At 47.6% G+C, this 17,648-nt stretch overlaps 1 protein-coding gene across 1 annotated transcript; it reads right to left on the reverse strand.

The window, feature by feature from the left end:
- Positions 1–203: 203 nt before the first annotated feature.
- Positions 204–17,126, reverse strand: LOC140722793 (NACHT, LRR and PYD domains-containing protein 3-like). Its single transcript, XM_073037459.1, has 8 exons — positions 17,029–17,126; positions 11,977–12,143; positions 10,537–10,708; positions 10,373–10,438; positions 6,719–8,492; positions 5,191–5,277; positions 4,865–5,035; positions 204–384 (listed from the first exon to the last, which is right to left on the reverse strand). Exons 1-8 carry the CDS (start codon positions 17,036–17,038, stop codon positions 204–206), a joined length of 2,628 nt encoding a protein of 875 aa, XP_072893560.1. The 5' UTR covers positions 17,039–17,126.
- Positions 17,127–17,648: the final 522 nt, after the last annotated feature.

The following is a 17,648-nucleotide window of genomic DNA, read 5'->3' on the forward strand; positions in this document are numbered from 1 at the left end:
AAAAAAAGGGTGGGAGGAGGGGTGGATTGAGAGGGATAGGGTGGGGGAGAGAGAGGAGGTGAAAGATATGGTGAGAGGAGGGAATAGGGAGGGGGAAGAGTAGGAGAGAGAGGCTGAGGGAGTGAGTAATGGATGACGCAGATGCGACGATGGTTTTACTCGTCTCGTCTCCTCTCCGCACCTTCTCTTTCTGCCCTGCTCAGTCAGATCCCTCCCTCTTCTCCACCCTGCAAAAAATGGTAGTAATCCATGCCAACCAGCCCGCCCTGCCAGACCTGGCCACTATGTCCGGCAAGCCGGCGCCCACTCCTGCCTTTGACAGACCCCAGGGATGACACGTTCCACTGCTCCACGGGACAGTCTGAGGGATTCGGGCAGAGTGACCTGAGGAGGGGAGCAAAAGAAAAAGAAAAATCGAGGAGGGGGTAGGGGTAGGGTAACGGTGCCAGAATCTGCTAGTAGCCACATTCTTCCCTGTGGGTACCCCCTGTTCCAGCTCCTTTGTTTCGAGTCGTCCTCTCTCACCCTCGCTATCCCGTCACTCCTGAAACACTCTGCTCTCTGTTCCCCTTCTCTCCCGGCTCTCATCCTGGCTGGCGGCTATGGGTAACCGCTCTCCCAGCATCGCTGACTGAGTCGCACCCTTTTCCTCACCGTCTTTCTACTGTTTATTCATCTCAACTTCCCATCCTTCCTCTCCTTTTCCTCGCTCTCCACTCTCACAATTTTCCTTAACCGTCTGCAGACAGCCATTTTGTAACAGGGTGTGACACTCGCTCCCACTTCTTCCCCCACGAAGTGTGTCACTTACTCACACTCTCCATCTTGTCACCCTCCTTCCCATCCCATCACTCGCAAGCCCCTCACTCCCTCCCATCGCTTTCCCCTCCCCACCACCTCGATGTTATGCATCTTATGCTGGTTGGCTGCCATCTTGCGATGCCAATTTCCGCCTCTCCTCATCGGCCTCGATCGCTCTGTTACCCAGTGAGTCACTCCCCCGCACTCCCCATTCTGTTCCTCCTAACCCTGCTCCAAAAGCACCCTCCCCCCGTCCCATTTCTTACCCTTCTTTCAAGTTCCATCACTTCCCCTTCCTCCCTGAGCCTTCCGTTCCCTCCCCATCCCATCACTCCCGCTCCTTTCCTGTCGTTTCACTTCTCCTCACCCCGTCTTTATCTTCTCCATGTCGGCCACCAGTTTGTGACAGGAACTTTCGCCCCACCCCTTTCCGTCCCCTATTGAGTCAGTGACTTCGCCACGCTCACCGTCTCATCAGTCCAGTCCTTGTATCATCACTCCTCTTCCTCCCAAACCCCTCATCCCTCCTCCCCAAAACCCACATGTATATGTGTACGTGTATGTGTGAATATCTGAGATATATACATTAGTTTATTCAGTCAGAAAATCATTAGATTTAAAACTTATATACAATGTCCAACACTATATAAAACAGAAATTAAAATACTGTTATTACAATCAATAACACACTCCATCCCGGGATTGTATCCATGGGCACCGCATGTTCCTTCGCCATAGATTCTGAGTGTGACAGTGGCCATTGTAAGTCAGTGTCTCACTCCATCCCTGGCGGCCACATTAACCAAGGATTCGCCCATTTTAAATCAGCGCGTCCCTCCCTCTCTTGTGCTCACTTCTACCAAAGCCGTCACTCCCTCCCCAGCGGCCATTTCAAGTGAAGCGTCGGCCATTTGAAGTCAACGTGTCCTTCACTCCTTCTCTGCAGCTCACTTTAACCGAGGCGTCGCTCCCTCCTTGGTCCCGTTTCAACCCGGCCGAACGGGGTCTCCTTCAGTCACCACATCTCTCCCTCCTTGGTCCCGTTTCAACCCGGCCGAGCGGGTTCTCCTTCAGTCACCACATCTCTCCCTCCTTGGTCCCGTTTCAACCCGGCCGAACGGGGTCTCCTTCAGTCACCACATCTCTCTCTTTTTCTCAACATCATTAACGATTGTGACGGCTACTTTCAATCGGAGTCTCACTCCCTCCCTTCCCTGCGCTCACTTTAAACGCCCATTGTCACTCAGCCCATCACTTTCTCCCCGGAGACCATTTTCAGTCAACCTTTCACTCCCTCCCTAGTGACCATTCTAAATCCTTCTGTCGGTCCCTCCCTATTCACCATTTTCAATCAGAAGCCCCTTGCAGAACAGACACTCTCGACCACCCTCCACTCGATTGCGCAGACTGTTTACCACAAATAATAAATATATCGCAAACAATAGAGGCCGTTCCTACATCCTCATCTCAGGATCCTGTGCGTCATTACTTCAAGCGTTTTGGAGAGAGGAGGATACAGAGACCAGGAAAAATGTGCGGAAAAATCCAGGTGTGGATAAAAGAGACCTGAAACCTTGCGCAGTAAAACTCTCGGTGTGGAGACCGAGATCGGGAACCATGCCTGCTCGTTTGTTATCTGTAGACCAGAAACCGTGCGTTGCACAATTTCCGGTATGCTATATGGAGACCGGGAAATGGGTGCAATAAATCTTCCGATGTGGGACACGGAAAACATAAAACTCTCTCACCACACCCACCCCATCGTGCCGAAGTTCCTTCATTCCGATCGTTTCCTCGTCAGTTTTACAAAGTGGTCAACATGCAAACGACCTGGACATTCCTTGTGACGAATAAACCCATCTCAAACTCTGTAAATGCAGCCCTGAGTTCTGTCAAACATGGAATTCGGGCGTCAGCGCAATTTTCAAGGATCCCAGTGTGGTTGGAAAAGAACTACAAGGGGTCCCATTGGGAAGAAGACGGTGGGAGTGAATGGGAAGGGCTGATTCCATTGGGAGCGGGGAAGATAGGAGTGAACGAGAAGTGTTGGGGTTAGTTAGGCGTTCGAACAGTGGGAGTGAATGGGAAGCGCTGGATCCCATTGGAAGTTGGGTAGATAGGAGTGAACGGGAACGGCTGGAGTTCGTTGGGAGTTCGAACGGTGGGAGTGAATGGGAAGGGGTGGAGTCCTACTAGAAGTTCGGTCAATGTGATCGAATGGGTAAGGGTGCGTAAGGGGCTAGATCCACTGATAATGCGGATAGGGGGAATGAATGGAGAAGCGTGGCGTTGATGAGGATCACGGGCCCTGTGAGTGGTCGGGAAGAGACGGCGGCCCGTTAGGAGTGCGGACGGTATGAGAGGACGGGAAGGAGTGGTGTCTCGTTTTTGCAAAATTATTCTCATCTTCAATTTCATCCTGGGTTACTTCTCCACCGTAGAGATCAAATGTGATTGCCAACCGCTATGGGTCTAATATCCCCCTGTATTCCCCTGCCCGTTTGTGCTCCCTCTCATCCTCTCCAGCATGCACCCTGTATCACTTCCCGTCGATCCACTACTTCACTACTTCTCTCCCCGTTTCTCAGACCTCCTCCACAGCGACTCATCTCGTGTGCTTGTGTGTGTTGGGGTGGGCAGGGTAGTCCCTGTGCGACAGTTCCAAGCTGAGAGTGTCCTCAATGATCCATTTAAACTGGAGAACTTAAGCTGACATATCTCCTTGTACAGAGAACTTTTCTCGGCGTTTGATCACGAGAGAGTGAGATTGCACAGAGCAAAGGGTGCCACATTCTGTGTCTGACCACCGGGAGTGTGTGACGGGACGGTGTGGAGGGAGATTCACTCTGTGTCTGACATCCAGTTTGTGTGATGGGACGATGTAGAAGGAGCTTCACTCCATGTTTAGCCCCGGTATTCCATTCCCCATCCCTGTCGTACTCGGGATTCCGAGGACTCATGTCTGATATTTTATTCGATTTTAACTGTATTCTGGGCGGGGCGGGGGTGCAGGAAAAGGAAAGTTTGTCAGGAAACCGTCCTCAGTCAAAAGTGATAATCCTACCAGGGGATACTAGTGTTGCAAACTGAGTCGCAATCCCGCCCACCCCGGACTCTCCCTGTCAGTGTGATTCCCCGAGTCTCACATGAATGGGGAGTCTCGAACGGGAAAATCTGGCGGAAGCAACGCCGCTGGACAGCAGGCGGAAATACGAAACTGCGGGTCCGCTTCGGATGTCACAGAGCTCGGGACTGCAGCCAGTTCCGTCAGAACCTTGACAAAAAACCATTAAAGGGGATAGCGCTAGTTAAAGGGGATGGCGGGTAAACTGGCCAATCTTCTTCATTTGATGTCTGTGTTGTTCACGATATTTTTAACATTCTCCTGTAGAACCATAATTCAGTTGCCTCTAGTCTCTTTTCCATTGCTGGGGAAATGGGCCAGCATTCAATTCCGCGGGCGGAGATATTCACACGTTCAGATGTTTACAGGGCCACTCTCAGTCCGGGTCTGGGTTCCTGCAGAGATCTCAGGTCCTTCTCCCCGGTCCAACTGAACCGGTTCCTCGTCAGTCTGAATCAGATGGAAAAATAAACATGAAATAAACAGATTACACAACCATGTCAGTAAAAGGGGACTGGGGTTAATGTTTCAACAGCACTCACAGACAAATATTACCAGAAAATCCGCGGATCCGCTGATATTTTATCACATTGAACATTCACACAAACACTCACTCGATCTGTTCCAGACTCGGGAGGGTCAGTATGAGGCGGCGGAGAGCGGGGACAGATCGGTCTGTGAGCGAGTTCCATCCCAGGTCCAGCTCCGTCAGTGATGGGTTTGCACTGAGAGCGGAGACGAGATCCTCGGCACCAGAATCTGTGAGACCGACATTGTACAACCTGGAGATGAGAGAGAGAGTGAGGGTGAAGGACACAGAGAGAGAGGAGACGGTACAAATCCCCAGTGTTTATCAATAACACAATTACCGATCACATTAATGTTCAGTGTCAGACACCCAGTGACAGTAAACACAATCTCCCATAGTCTGGTACTTACCACAGTTTCTGTATTTTGCACTCCGGGTCCTCCAGAGCCGCAGACACCAAGTTCACTCCAAAATATCCCAGTTCATTATGACTCAGGTTCAGCTCCGACAGTGATCGGATTGCATTGAGAGTGGAGGCGAGATCTTTGGCGCCAGAAGCTGTGAGACCGACTCTCTGCAACCTGGAGATGAGAGAGAGTGAGGGTGAAGGATACAGAGAGACAGGAGACGGTACCATTCCCCAGTGTTTATCAGTAACACAATTACTGATCACAGTAATGTTCAGTGTCAGACACCCAGTGACTGTCAACACAATCTCTCACAGTCTGGTACTTACCACAGTTTCTGTATTTTGCACTCCGGGTTCCTGAGAGACGTAGACACCAGTTTCACTCCTGAATCTCCCAGGTCATTCTCCCCAAGTCTGAACACAAACAGACACAAATTGATGAATAAAATGTTTCAAACCTTGGGTATGAGGGAATTTATCTTACTCGGATATTTCAGGAAACATTAACCCCTTCAGTAAATCACTGATCGGAGTTCTCATCACTGTCAATGTCCCTCACTGACCAGCTCCAGAGTGTTCACCGAATGTCAGTAATTTAGTCTGTCGGTGTGACCCTGTGAACTCCACATATTCTGTCTGATTTCCCGATGGTTAGAAAAGTGTTGCTGATATGAGAGATTCGAAAGGGACAGGGTTGAAGGGGAGAAAGTCTCACAGTGAGGAAGATTTGAGAAGGGAAAAATGTCGATCGGAGTTGTGGGAAGAGACCGCACCTGAGGAAAAGGGAGAGGAAGACAGAAACTGCAGGAGGAAAGTGGATAGGGAAGAGAAGTCCCACAGGACGATGGGGTATGGGGAAGAGAGATCCCACAGGAGGAAGGGGGATGGGGAAGAGAGATCCCACAGGAGGAAGGGGGATAGGGAAGAGAGATCCCACAGGAGGAAGAGGGATGGGAAATAGTGATCCCACAGGAGGAAGGGTGATGGGGAAGAGAGATCACACAGGAGGAAGGGGGATGGGGAAGAGAGATCGCATAGGGGGATGGGGGATGGAGAAGCGTGATCCCATAGGAGGAAGGGGGATGGGGAAGAGAGATCGCACAGGAAGAAGGGAGAATGGGGTAAGATGTCCCACAGCAGGAAGGGGATGGTGTAGAGTGTTCTCACAGGAGGATGAAAAACGGAGTCTAAAATCCCAGTGTGGGGAGAATGGGGAACAGAGATTCAACAGGAGAAAAGGGGATGGGGATGAAAGGTCCCATAGGAGCATATCGATAGGAAAAGATAATCCAACAAGAGGAGGGAATGCAGAAATTGATTGAACGGGAGGGGTCCTTCTGAACTGAGGCCCACAATCGCAAGTAGAAATGTGTCCAGTCACACAGGTGAACTGATCGTGATAGTCACACTTGGGGAAGGGCAGGAAAGGTCAATCTCACAATGGTATTTCTTTCCTTCTCACTGGGACAGTCTGCTGACGGTCTCTTGTCCCTCACCGGGAAGGGGGTGTGAATCTCTGACCCACCTGCTGCAGTCAGTGTCGGTCTGGGTGTCAATAACAGTGAGAAGGAACATTGTCAATGGACGTGTCACAGGCAGTGAGAAACACGGCCGTTCCCGTGATATACTACCATTAAACCAACGATCGTTGTTCACTGATCTGATGAAGTCTCCAACATCCGTTCACAATGAATCACAGAACCCTCCTGTCCTTTGGGAATTACTGACCAATCCCCTGGTCATTTGTCACAATTCCTCACTATCAGATTTACTACAAATTTACCGAAATTCCTTTACATTGAAACAACACAATTGGACAGTTTCACAGTTCAGATTGAGAGATAAATCAAGTTACCTCAACTCCTGACACTTGTGCAGCCCGGGTCCCAGCTGCTGGATTCCTTCACACTGAATGTGGCTGTTCCCAATGTCGAGACGTTTTATGCTATCACAGAGTCCGATGACGTGAGACAGGACCGCGCAGTCAATCGGGGTCAGTGACATACCACTGAATGAAATTGTTTCCATAGATCCGAGTGTGGCCTGAGCTAGTCCACGATTCTGAGACTCAAACAGGTAATGCAATGAGTTCAGGAGGCTCTTTTTCCCAGCTTCACTCCCAGTCTGTCCAATCTGCCGTTTAACCTCCTCCTCCACCCAATCAATCACACGGCAGGTTGTTTCATGAGGAAATGGACCCAAAAACTCCACCAGGCCCCGAGCTGTCATTGGGGAGGAGAGACCAGCAACAAAACGAAAAAATACCTCAAATCGTCCATCCTTCACGCAGTGGGCTTCAGTGAGGAGTTTCATAATATCTCTACGATCTGAGAACAGGAATTGTGCGACTGCAGCTACAAACTCTTGGATGGTGAGGTGTGGGAATGTGTACACCACGCTCCGGGCAGAATCCTCTCTCTCCAAAAGCTCCATCAGGAACCCGGACAGGAACTGGGAAGGCTGCAGACTGTACTTGATCAAATCTCCATCAGTAAACACAATCTTCTTATCGGACACTCCTCTGAAGGCCATCTGACCAACCCTGAGTAACACATCACGGGGGTTCTCAATCTCACGGCCGTGATTTTTCAGGATGTTGTAAATATAGTAGGAGTACAGTTGGGTGATGGTCTTGGGAACTCGCTGCGTGTCCCTGACTCTTTGTGTGAAGAATGGGCCCAGTGCCAGAGCGAGGATCCAGCAGTAGGAGGGGTTGTAGCTCATGGTGTACAGGATCTCGTTCTCCTTCACGTGTTTGAAAACAGCTGCTGCCACTGTCTGATCTTCGAAATGCCGGATGAAATATTCCTTCCGTTCCTCACCATCAAATCCCAGGATTTCAACCCAGACACTGATCTCTGCCATTTCCAATAAATGTAACACAGTGGGGCGGGTCGTTACCAGCACTGAACACCCTGGGAGCAGCTTGCCCTGGATTAAACTGTACACAATGTCAGACACTTCACACCACCACTCGGGATCTGGGCACTGGTGCTTGGGTTCTGTATCTCTCCGACTGTCAGCAAAATCAATTGTGTGCTTGAATTCATCCAAACCATCAAATATAAACAACAATCCCTCTGGATTCTTCCAGATCTCTCTCAGGATATTCCTAAAGTAAGGATACTGATCCAGAATCAGTTCTCTCAGATTTATTCTGCAGTTAAAGGAGTTTAAATCCCGAAATTTGAAACTGAATACAAATTGGAACTGTTGGTATATTTTCCCCGTGGCCCAGTCATAAACAATCTTTTGTACCATTGTTGTTTTCCCGATCCCCGGGACTCCGGCAACTGCTGCCGAACATCCCGAACTCGAACTCGATCGCCTGAAGAATTTCTTAATTTGGCCTCGTAATCTTTGTGTGCGATTTTTCTGAAACAAATGATCAGGACGGATTTTCTCCAGCTCACCGCGGAGCTGTTTCTCTCTCCAATCCTGGTGGTCTCTGCCTCTCGACAGCAGCTCATGTTCCACCAGTCTCCGATCTCGAACAGTAGAAATGACCGTGAGCTCAGCGTATCGATCAACCAGCTGGAAAACCTTCACCTTCTCCCTCATTAGGATTGTGTTCACTCTCAGTGTTTCGGTTTGTGCCCGTAGAGTCTCCTTGTGTTTCTGTTGAACATCTTCCATGGGAGCAGAGAACATAGTCAAAATGTTAAATGGCTCAACTGATAACGAACTTTATAACTGCATTTCAATATTTAGTGTTTGAGACTACATGAATTAATTAAATGCCTGTGCCCACAGAGTTTCTTTGTGTTTACTCAGTATGGAAAAAAATATATGTGTCTATACTTATCATCATAGGTCTCCCAACACATTTTTTCTGAAGTTCAGACAGTGGTTGACTGTCGGTGGGGATTCCGACCCACCTACAGTGCTGAAAATGAATAAGGGAGCAAAATCATTTCATGCTTCCCAGTTCCCGCACTCCATCGCTTTGGCGCCTTCCCTGAAGGTTACATTTGACACTTTGATAACAATTTGCAGCTTCCCCGAAGCTCTTGTGAACACTAGGTCCACATACAATATTGGGCAGATCACTGTTGTGGTTGTACTGAAAGGGTGAGACACACCTCCTTCACTGGTCATCTTCTGCTGAACTGGGGATAACCAAGTCCATGTTCACCTACATCCTTCGATCCTGCATAGTTCATAACCTTCAATCTTACTTTCATCTATGTGCCTATCTTGGAGTCCCTGAAATGTCCCTAACGTGTCAGCCTTGGTCACCAACTCCAGCAGAACTACCCCTGACATCTCGCCTTAATGCCCATGATATGCAGTCAATGATTGGGCCCATGAGGACTGTTATTAACAGAGGATTCTGGGACTGTCAGTGCAGAATTCGCTGAAAGCAGTATCTCTATAAGATAGGATGGTGAGGAAGGCGTTCGGCACACTAACCTACGTCAATCAGCGCATTGAGTATACGTTGCAGTTATAAGATGTTGGTGAGGACTCATGTGAAGCACTGATTAAAAATGTAGTCGCCTTGTTACAGCAAAGATGTTAGTAAACTGGAAAGAGCGTAGAACAGATAGTTACAAGGAGAGTTTGCGTAGAATATAATACGTGGAACGTAGGAAACAGAGTACTGACCCAATAGAGACACAGGGTCATCGACGCAGACAGGATGCTAATCGTCTTTTCCCCATGGGAAATGGTGCTAAAAGAAGACGGTGTCGGATCAGATCAGAGGTGAAAGAGTTGAAAGAGGCTTCACGCAAATTTGCGATAAAGGGCCAGATATAGCGGCTCAGGCCGGCGCATTGGCCGACATTTTCTACGTTTAAAACCGGTCTAGATAAGCATAAGGACAGCCGAGTTTGGATGTGTCCGGCTGAAGGGCCTGTTTCCATGTTGTAAGAGCGCACTCTATGCATCATCAGGGAAAAATGTATTTTTGAACCATGTGATTATGTTTGCTTTCCACAGACTGTTCCGGCACCTCTGTCATTTCCTTTAGGTTGAATCTCTGACTATCAAGCCATAGCCACACAGAACAGTATCCAGCCTGTCATTAGTGGTCCTATATCCTCTGTAACGTCTCCACGGAATCCTCTCCTCTGAGGATCTGACACTAGTGTTGCGCTCGACCATTGTACTGCTGAGGAGTCGCAGACAATGCGCGTTATGCCCTTGTGCGTAGTGATGTGAGACTTTCTGGACTGGGATTCGTGGTTCCAAATGGATCTCTCTGCCTTCACTTGTTGAAGTTGACAACTCTCGGGATTCCTTGGCGGCGCTTCCTAGCGCGGAATTCCTAAACATGCTAAACATTTATCGCTCACTGCTCCCGATCAATGGATGTGTCTTGGAGGGTTCTGTTCGAAAGCTCCAATTTTTGCAGGAAGCCTGTGGGTTGTGGCATATTCAAATAGTTTCCAGATCTCCTTACCCAATCACTGAAGCGTGACGCTCAGATTAAAACGGGAATTAAACAGGCGCACACATTTACTGAGTGAAATAAAGACTTTGAGATTTCCGTTCCGTCGCTTACCTTTCAGTTCAATGGGCACTTCAGATAAACCCCGCTCAGTGTCCATGTAGGCGAACTGGCCGTCACCTGTTCAAACAGATTAACCTGCATGAAGTCTGTTCTGTGCAATACTGTAAATTCATCAGCATTTACATCTGTAAAACACAGTGTATTGTTCAACGTACCTCGTTCCCGTATTTCATCCAATATTACGGTCAGCTTCGGTAACATGTGATGTATCTTCACAAAGGATTCCCACATCACCCTCCGGGCCTCAGAGCCCTTCTCCATCACCAGATCCAGGAGGAGTTTGGAAGCGCCCGCTCGTTTCCCCTTCTCCGCGAGCTCAGTCACGCTCTGTAATGAACCATGGGGATTATGTTGAGGAGCGGAGGATGGCGGACCGTAGGCTGGAAGAAAGAATCGGTTGCAGGACAGGATTTCAGGAGACACCGAGCACAGAGTGCAGATACTGAGGAGGTACACAGACTGAACACGGACTGACTCAACATCAGGTCGTACTGTGAGCTGGGAACCGGCAACGAGAAGTAGACATCAGCCTCAGGACCTCTGCGCATGTGAGGGAGAGCAAAGGCACAGGTCGCAATGTAGAGAAAGGAATTGGGACTGAGGTTGTCAGAGATCTCGTGAGAAATGTTAACGTTAGGTATAGTGTGTTTTGCTCTTCGCTGCCATTCAGTGTGGGTGGCAATAGCTGAACGTGTCTCAGGAACAAAAAGACCACTGGGAAAATGTCCCCGGTTATTTATGACCTAAATTTGTATTCTTCTAATATCACATCTACAATTGTGCTAATTTTACAATCTCTGTGTTAACATCTCTTTATCAAGAGGGGGTGAATCTGTTGAACTCATTGCCCCAGAAAGCATTAGGTTCATTTAAAACCGAATTTGATTAATCCTGATTAATAACGTGTCAGGTTATGGGGAAAGTCTGGGTGTGCAGTTTAGTGTGATTATAAATGAGTCTCGATGGCATAGTTGGATCATGCGTCATGATCCTAACAATATCTGCTGTACGATTGACAAACTGTAAGTCTAACAGTCACAAGGAACAGAAGGTAACTGAACTATGTGGCAGGATAGGATACTTGATCAAACGCAAGAGGCTCAGCAGTTCAAAGAAGAGGCGATAGTCTGTTGTGCCTGTTCAATTGACGATGAGTGTGAAGGTACACTCGAAAGATGAACTGAGAAAAGAGTCACTATATCTTTGATTTATAGGCAACACGGGTGCATCAAGAGAACACAGACTGGTGTACGGCCAATCAGGTTGAGCTTTGGGAGCACGATGGGAAATCAGACCGAGAGATGAGAAGTGGTTCTCTGCCCACTTGCAACATCTTCCAGTTGTCACCTCAGTAACAGTCAGCTCTCAATCATTGCCTGTATCCTGTCCTGTGTAATAGAGAATGTGATGAGATAATTACAGGGAGGCTTACTTTGTTTGAATAAAGGCTCAGTGTAACTTTGCATGGAAACCCCTTTCTTACATTGATCACATCATCTTTGACTTCCATTTCCCAGCAGTTCCATTACACGGATTCTGTCAGTCTGTGATAGTTTTAAAAGAATGTGCACTCAGCCTGTGTCCTTTCCACTTACGTGATACTCCCTTCCTGTGAAATGATCTTGGCCAGTTAACATGAGGCCAAGTCCCTCCACACCCTCCTCAATCGCCTGCTCCATTCGGTCCCGATAGAATCTCGTCAACTGGAACAGCTGGTGATCCACACAATATGACAGGAAAGCGGAGATTTCCGAGTTCGGATCTGTGAACAGCCATAGAAGATCACATCATGATTGTGCTGACAACGATGTGAATTTAATTCCAGCTCAGTTATGAGCTCACACACCTCTCAAATGCTGCTGGGTATCTGGTTCCTGCACCTCCGTTGACAGCTTATCCCATTCACTCTCCGTTAGAAAACAGGCATCCTCAATCCCCTTTAAACTTTACCCTCTCACCTTAAACTTATTCCCTCCGGTATTTGATATTTATTCACGGAGTCAAAGATAAATACCTTAGCTACGTCTCTTGTGAATTTATAGACTTCTATGAGAATACCTCAGCATCCAATGCCTCAAAGAAAGCAGCCGAAGGACTCCAACCTCTCCTGATGGCCAGTATTCTGACATCCAATCAGCATTTTGGTAAACCTCTTGTGCAGTCTCGCCAGATTGGACAGCATCATTCCCGTGTTGTGGTTACCAGAACTGCACACAACCACCTTCATCCAGCTACACCCCGATTACCAACATTTATAATCAACACGTCATCCGATGCGGCTTCTCTTCGTTACAACCCAATCTACTTGTGTTGCTACTTTCAGGGACCTCCGTACTTGCATCCCGCGATCTCCCTGTGAATCAATTCTGCTTAGGGTCATGACATTTACTGTACATTTCCTTCTCACATTTATCTCCCAAAGTACAACTCGTCACACTTGATTAAACTCCATCTACCATTTTTCCAACTGGGGAATATTTTGCTGAATTCTTTGTGCAGACCCCAGTTTACACAAGTCCACCAACTTCTGTAACATCTGTAAACTGGCAATCAGGCCAGCAACGTGTGAGCTGAAACAGAGAGCTAAAGAGTGATCCTGGTCGAACGCCATTGCCTACACGCACTGTTTCCACTCAGCCCTGCCTCCTGTTTTTTGGGCCAAGTCACCACAGTATTGAATCAAATAAGTCTCCGATGGGGAGACTTGCTTCGAAACTTGGTTTATTTCTCCAGATATACTACTGGACTTGCTGATTTACGTCAGCGCTTTCTGTGTTGTTACCCTCGTTTTAATATATAACATTCATTGTGATTCCTTTTAATCACACTTGCTATGGACATTTTATAGACATTAGACAATAGACAGTAGGTGCAGAAGTAGGCCATTCGGCCCTTCTAGCCAGCACTGCCATTCACTATCATGGCTGATCATACACAATCAATACCCCGTTCCTGCCCTCTCCCCATATCCCTTGACCCCGCTATCTATAAGGGCTCTATCTAACTCTCTCTTGAAAGCATCCAGAGTGTTGGCCTCCTCTGCCTTCTGGGGCAGAGCATTCCACATATCCACCACTCTCTGGGTGAAAACGATTTTCCGTATCGCTGTTCTAAATGGCCTACCCCTTATTCTTAAACTGTGGCCTCTAGTTCTGGACTCACCCATCAGCGCGAACATGCTTCCCGCCTCCAGCGTGTTATATGTTTCAATCAGATCCCCTCTCATCCTTCTAAATTCCAGTGTATACAAGCCCAGTCGCTCCAATCTTTTAACATACGACAGTCCCGCCATTCCGGGAATTAACCTTGTGAACCTAAGCTGCATTCCCTCAATAGCAAGAATGTCCTTCCTCAAATTTGGAGCCCAAAACTGCACACAATACTCCAGGTGGGATCTCACCAGGGCCCTGTACAGCTGCAGAAGGACCTCTTTACTCCTACTCAATTCCTTTTGTTATAAAGGCTAGCATGCCATTAGCATTCTTCACTGCCTGCTGTACCTGCACGCTTGCTTTCATCGACCGAAGTACAAGAACACCTAGATCTCGTTGTACTTCCCCTTTTCCTAACTTGACTCCATTTAGATAGTAATCTGCCTTCCTGTTCTTGTCACCAAAGGGGATAACCTCACATTGATCCACATTAAACTGCATCTGCCCACTCACATTAAACTGCCATTCATTCGCCCACTCACCTAGCCTGTCCAAGGCACCCTGTATTCTCATAACAGGCAGGTAATAGGCAGGTGAGAAGACCTAAAAGGTCAGAGCGAGGAATGGAGGAAGTCTGTGGGAATTTGTTCAGCGGAAGGAGAAATCAATATTCATGCCAGCAGGTTGGAGGCTACACAGGCGGAATATAAGGTCTTGCTCCACTACCCCCAGGATGGCCTTATCTTGGAACAAATGGAAGCCATGGACCGATAAATCGGAAAATGAATGGGAATTAGGATTAAGATGTTTGGCCACCGCAAAGTCCCGTTTGTGGCAGATGGTGCAGGAGCCCTGAATGGAAGTGACGAAGGTGCATAGGCAGATGTAGCGCTTAGGCCGATTGCAGAGATGTGCGGGGAGGGAGATTAGTGTCGAGGGAGAAATGGACAAGGGAAGCACAGTGGTGGAGATGGAAACGATAGGGTCTTTTAAGAGATAGGTAAAAGGAGCTTAGAAATAGAGGGCTATGGGTTCTCTCCTGTGGAACCTAGAGGTAGGGGAGATATATTTTGGTGTAGGATCCCTTTGGAGATGATGGAATTTGGGAAGGATAATATATTTGGATGCAGAGGCTGCAGGGGTGGAAGGCAACAGCAAATAGAACTCTATCACCGTTAAGGCGGCGGGAAGATGGGGTGAATGTGGATGAATGTGAAATGGGTGAGATGCAGATGAGGACAACATAAAGAATAGAGAGAGAAAACAAAACTTTATGTAAAGAATGACGACATCTCTGATGTCCTGGAACAGATGTGGCGGAGGTGAACAAACTGACAAAAGGGAATAAAGTTTTTACAGGGTGGGAAGAGGTATAGTCGTGATAAACGTGGAAATCAGTAGGTTTAAAAAAAATAGGTTGACACATTGTCTTGAGAGATAGAGACAGAGAGATCGACAAATGGAGGAAGGTATCGAAGATGGACCGACAGAATTTAAGGACAGGTTGGAAGTTTGGGGCAAAGTTGATAAAATTACAATTTCAGCATGGTGCATGAAACAGCACAAGTGTTGTCGTTAATGTAGAGAAGGAAGAATTCGGGAGTATAACCAAGGAAGGCTTCAAACATGGACTGGTCTACGTAACCATCGAAGAGGTAGGAATGGTTGGGATCTATGCGAGCACCCATAGCTACCTCTTAAGTCTGGAGAAAATGGGAAGAGGCAAAGGAAAAATTGTTCAGAGTCAGGACAAGTTCTACCAGATGGAGAAGGTGGAGTGGAATTGATTGGTTCTTTGGATGAGGAAGAAGCAGAAAGCTTTGAGACTTCTTTTTGGGAAAGGAGTTCATTGGCACGAACATCCATGGTGAAGGTGAAGCTGTCAGGCCAGGGTATTGAAAGGGGATGTAGGTGGGAAGCGACGGAACCAAGGGGGATCGAATGGAATTCATACATGAGCATATGAGCTCATTGGTGCCGGAGCAAGCAGAGACAATAGGCCCACGCAGACAGTGCTGTTTGTAGGAGGTAGAAGCGGGCAGTGCGGGGTAAGGGAACTTACCTTGTAGTGGATGGGAGTTCTCCAGAGGCCACTGATCATATCGGAGACTTTTCTTTAATGTTTGGAGTGAAGTTCTCTTCAAGTTACAGGCATGAGGAGGTCTCTGAAAGTTGGCAGCTGACCTCAGGGTCTTAACAGTCAGTGCGCCATAATACAATAGCACCCCGTTTGTCAGCGGGTTAGATGATAAGGTTGTAAATGGTGCAGAAACAGTGGACGGAAGTGTTATCAGCAATTTACCTGCATATATTCTGGGGGTGTCTATTGTACTGACAGTGGTGAGACCCTTCGAAATCTGGGGTGCCACTAAGGCAAGCGGGTCCTGCCAGTGGCCAAACATTTTAATTCTAATTTCCATGCCCGCGTGTCAGCCCATGGCCTCCTTGTGTGCCAAGATGAGGTCACACATCGGGTGGAGGAGCACAACCCAATATTCTGTCTTGGTAGCCTCCAATCTGACCGGATGAATATAGATTTCTTCTTCCGGTGAACAAGTTCCACGTCACCTTCCTCTCTACCAAAATCTGCCTATTTCTCACCTGCCTCTTACTTCCCCTTTGGATCACGACTTGTTTTTCTCCTGGGGTCCTCTCTCGTTCCTGTTGGGGTCCTCTCTCGTCTCCTTTTAGAGTCCTTCTCCTCCACCCCTTATCCTTTCTCACCCACCTGGCTTCACTTACGAACTTCCAGCTGGCATCCTTCCCCTCCCTGACATTTATATTTCTCAACTTCCCCTTCCTTCTCGGTGCTGAAGAAGCGCCTTGGCCCGAAGCATCGAATAACCATTTTCACCCATGGATGCAGTGTGACATTATGAGCTTCTTCATCATTTTCTGTTGAATTGTCTGGAATTTCAGCATCCACAGATTTCCTCGTTTTTATTATCTGAAAAGAGCTGTTTCCTGTTCCTAGGTCATGTCTCGCTATCCCCATTTCTGGAAATGTCCTCAGCGCGGCAGCGAAAACCCACTACAGGGAACTCACTTCATGTCTACTGGACAGTATCTGGGATAACCTACGGGAAATTGACTGCCACCTTTACAAAACGGGAACTACACTCTCACATTTGTGCTCTCCAAAAATTGCTTCAATCATCTGCCCCTGCATTTCAGAATTGCAAGTTAGATAAATTTTCAACGGTAGGAGCAGTCTGGGGGTGAAACAGAAACAGGACTGTTACATCGCCCGCAAGAATGGTTGCCCCATTCCTGCCTGTGCCTCATCAATTTCCAACTGATTCAGGACCTCCTGCTCCTTTCGTGCGAATCAGAGTGTCTCGACAATTCCTGGTACCATTTCCCTTTGCTGGACCTGTTGGATTGTTCCAGTACTCAGGCCACCTTACAGGATTGATGAACCCAGTTAATGGCATTTTTCTCTGCTCCTTTAGCGCCTATATATGTTTGTTTCTTTATAGATCCCAGTGAAAATACCTCTGTCCATGCTGGATCTGATAGGAGACTGTTGATTGTCGTCCTCTTGTTTACACTTTAGTCCTAGCGCAGGAAAGCTTCAACTGCTGGCGATGCTCTGAATTACACATAAGAAGCAGACAGAGAGTCAGAGAGAAAACGATTACTTTGCCAACATGACAGTATCTCTATCACCTCAATCAGAACAGCATTTGGAGTAGTGACCAAGCATTCCCCGTTAACATCATCTTCCACACCACATCTGTATGCCTGTCCAGTGATATCTGACGAATACGACTGGTAAAGTCACAGAACAATAGAAAACAGATACAGACCCATCAGCCCAACGAGACCACTGAGTGTCCACTGAGATTATATCTGTTTCCTGTGATGGGATCATATACCTGCAGGCCACATCCTGAACCCATGCAAAATGCTCAGTCACGCCCACTCCACATAATCAGGAATCTCTATTTTAAACGCTTGCTATCATATCCCTTTTAATTATTTTCCTTTGAATCTAATTCCCTAGTTTTGGTCTCTTCCTCCAAAAGAAACCCACCAGGAGGTATGACACCGAACTAGTTAATTGCTTAGGAATATATACAGTATGACATTCGTCCAGTTGGCTTATCCACATA

This window comes from Hemitrygon akajei, unplaced genomic scaffold (genome assembly GCF_048418815.1).
Source record: "Hemitrygon akajei unplaced genomic scaffold, sHemAka1.3 Scf000089, whole genome shotgun sequence".
Classification (NCBI taxonomy): domain Eukaryota; kingdom Metazoa; phylum Chordata; class Chondrichthyes; order Myliobatiformes; family Dasyatidae; genus Hemitrygon; species Hemitrygon akajei.

Coding starts and splice junctions, on each gene's coding strand:
- LOC140722793 (XM_073037459.1), bottom strand. Junction 8,493..10,372: donor AGTGCCCATTGAACTGAAAG/GTAAGCGACGGA, acceptor CTCCCATGGAAG/ATGTTCAACAGAAACACAAG. Junction 5,278..6,718: donor CACAAGTGTCAGGAGTTGAG/GTAACTTGATTT, acceptor GTTTGTGTTCAG/ACTTGGGGAGAATGACCTGG.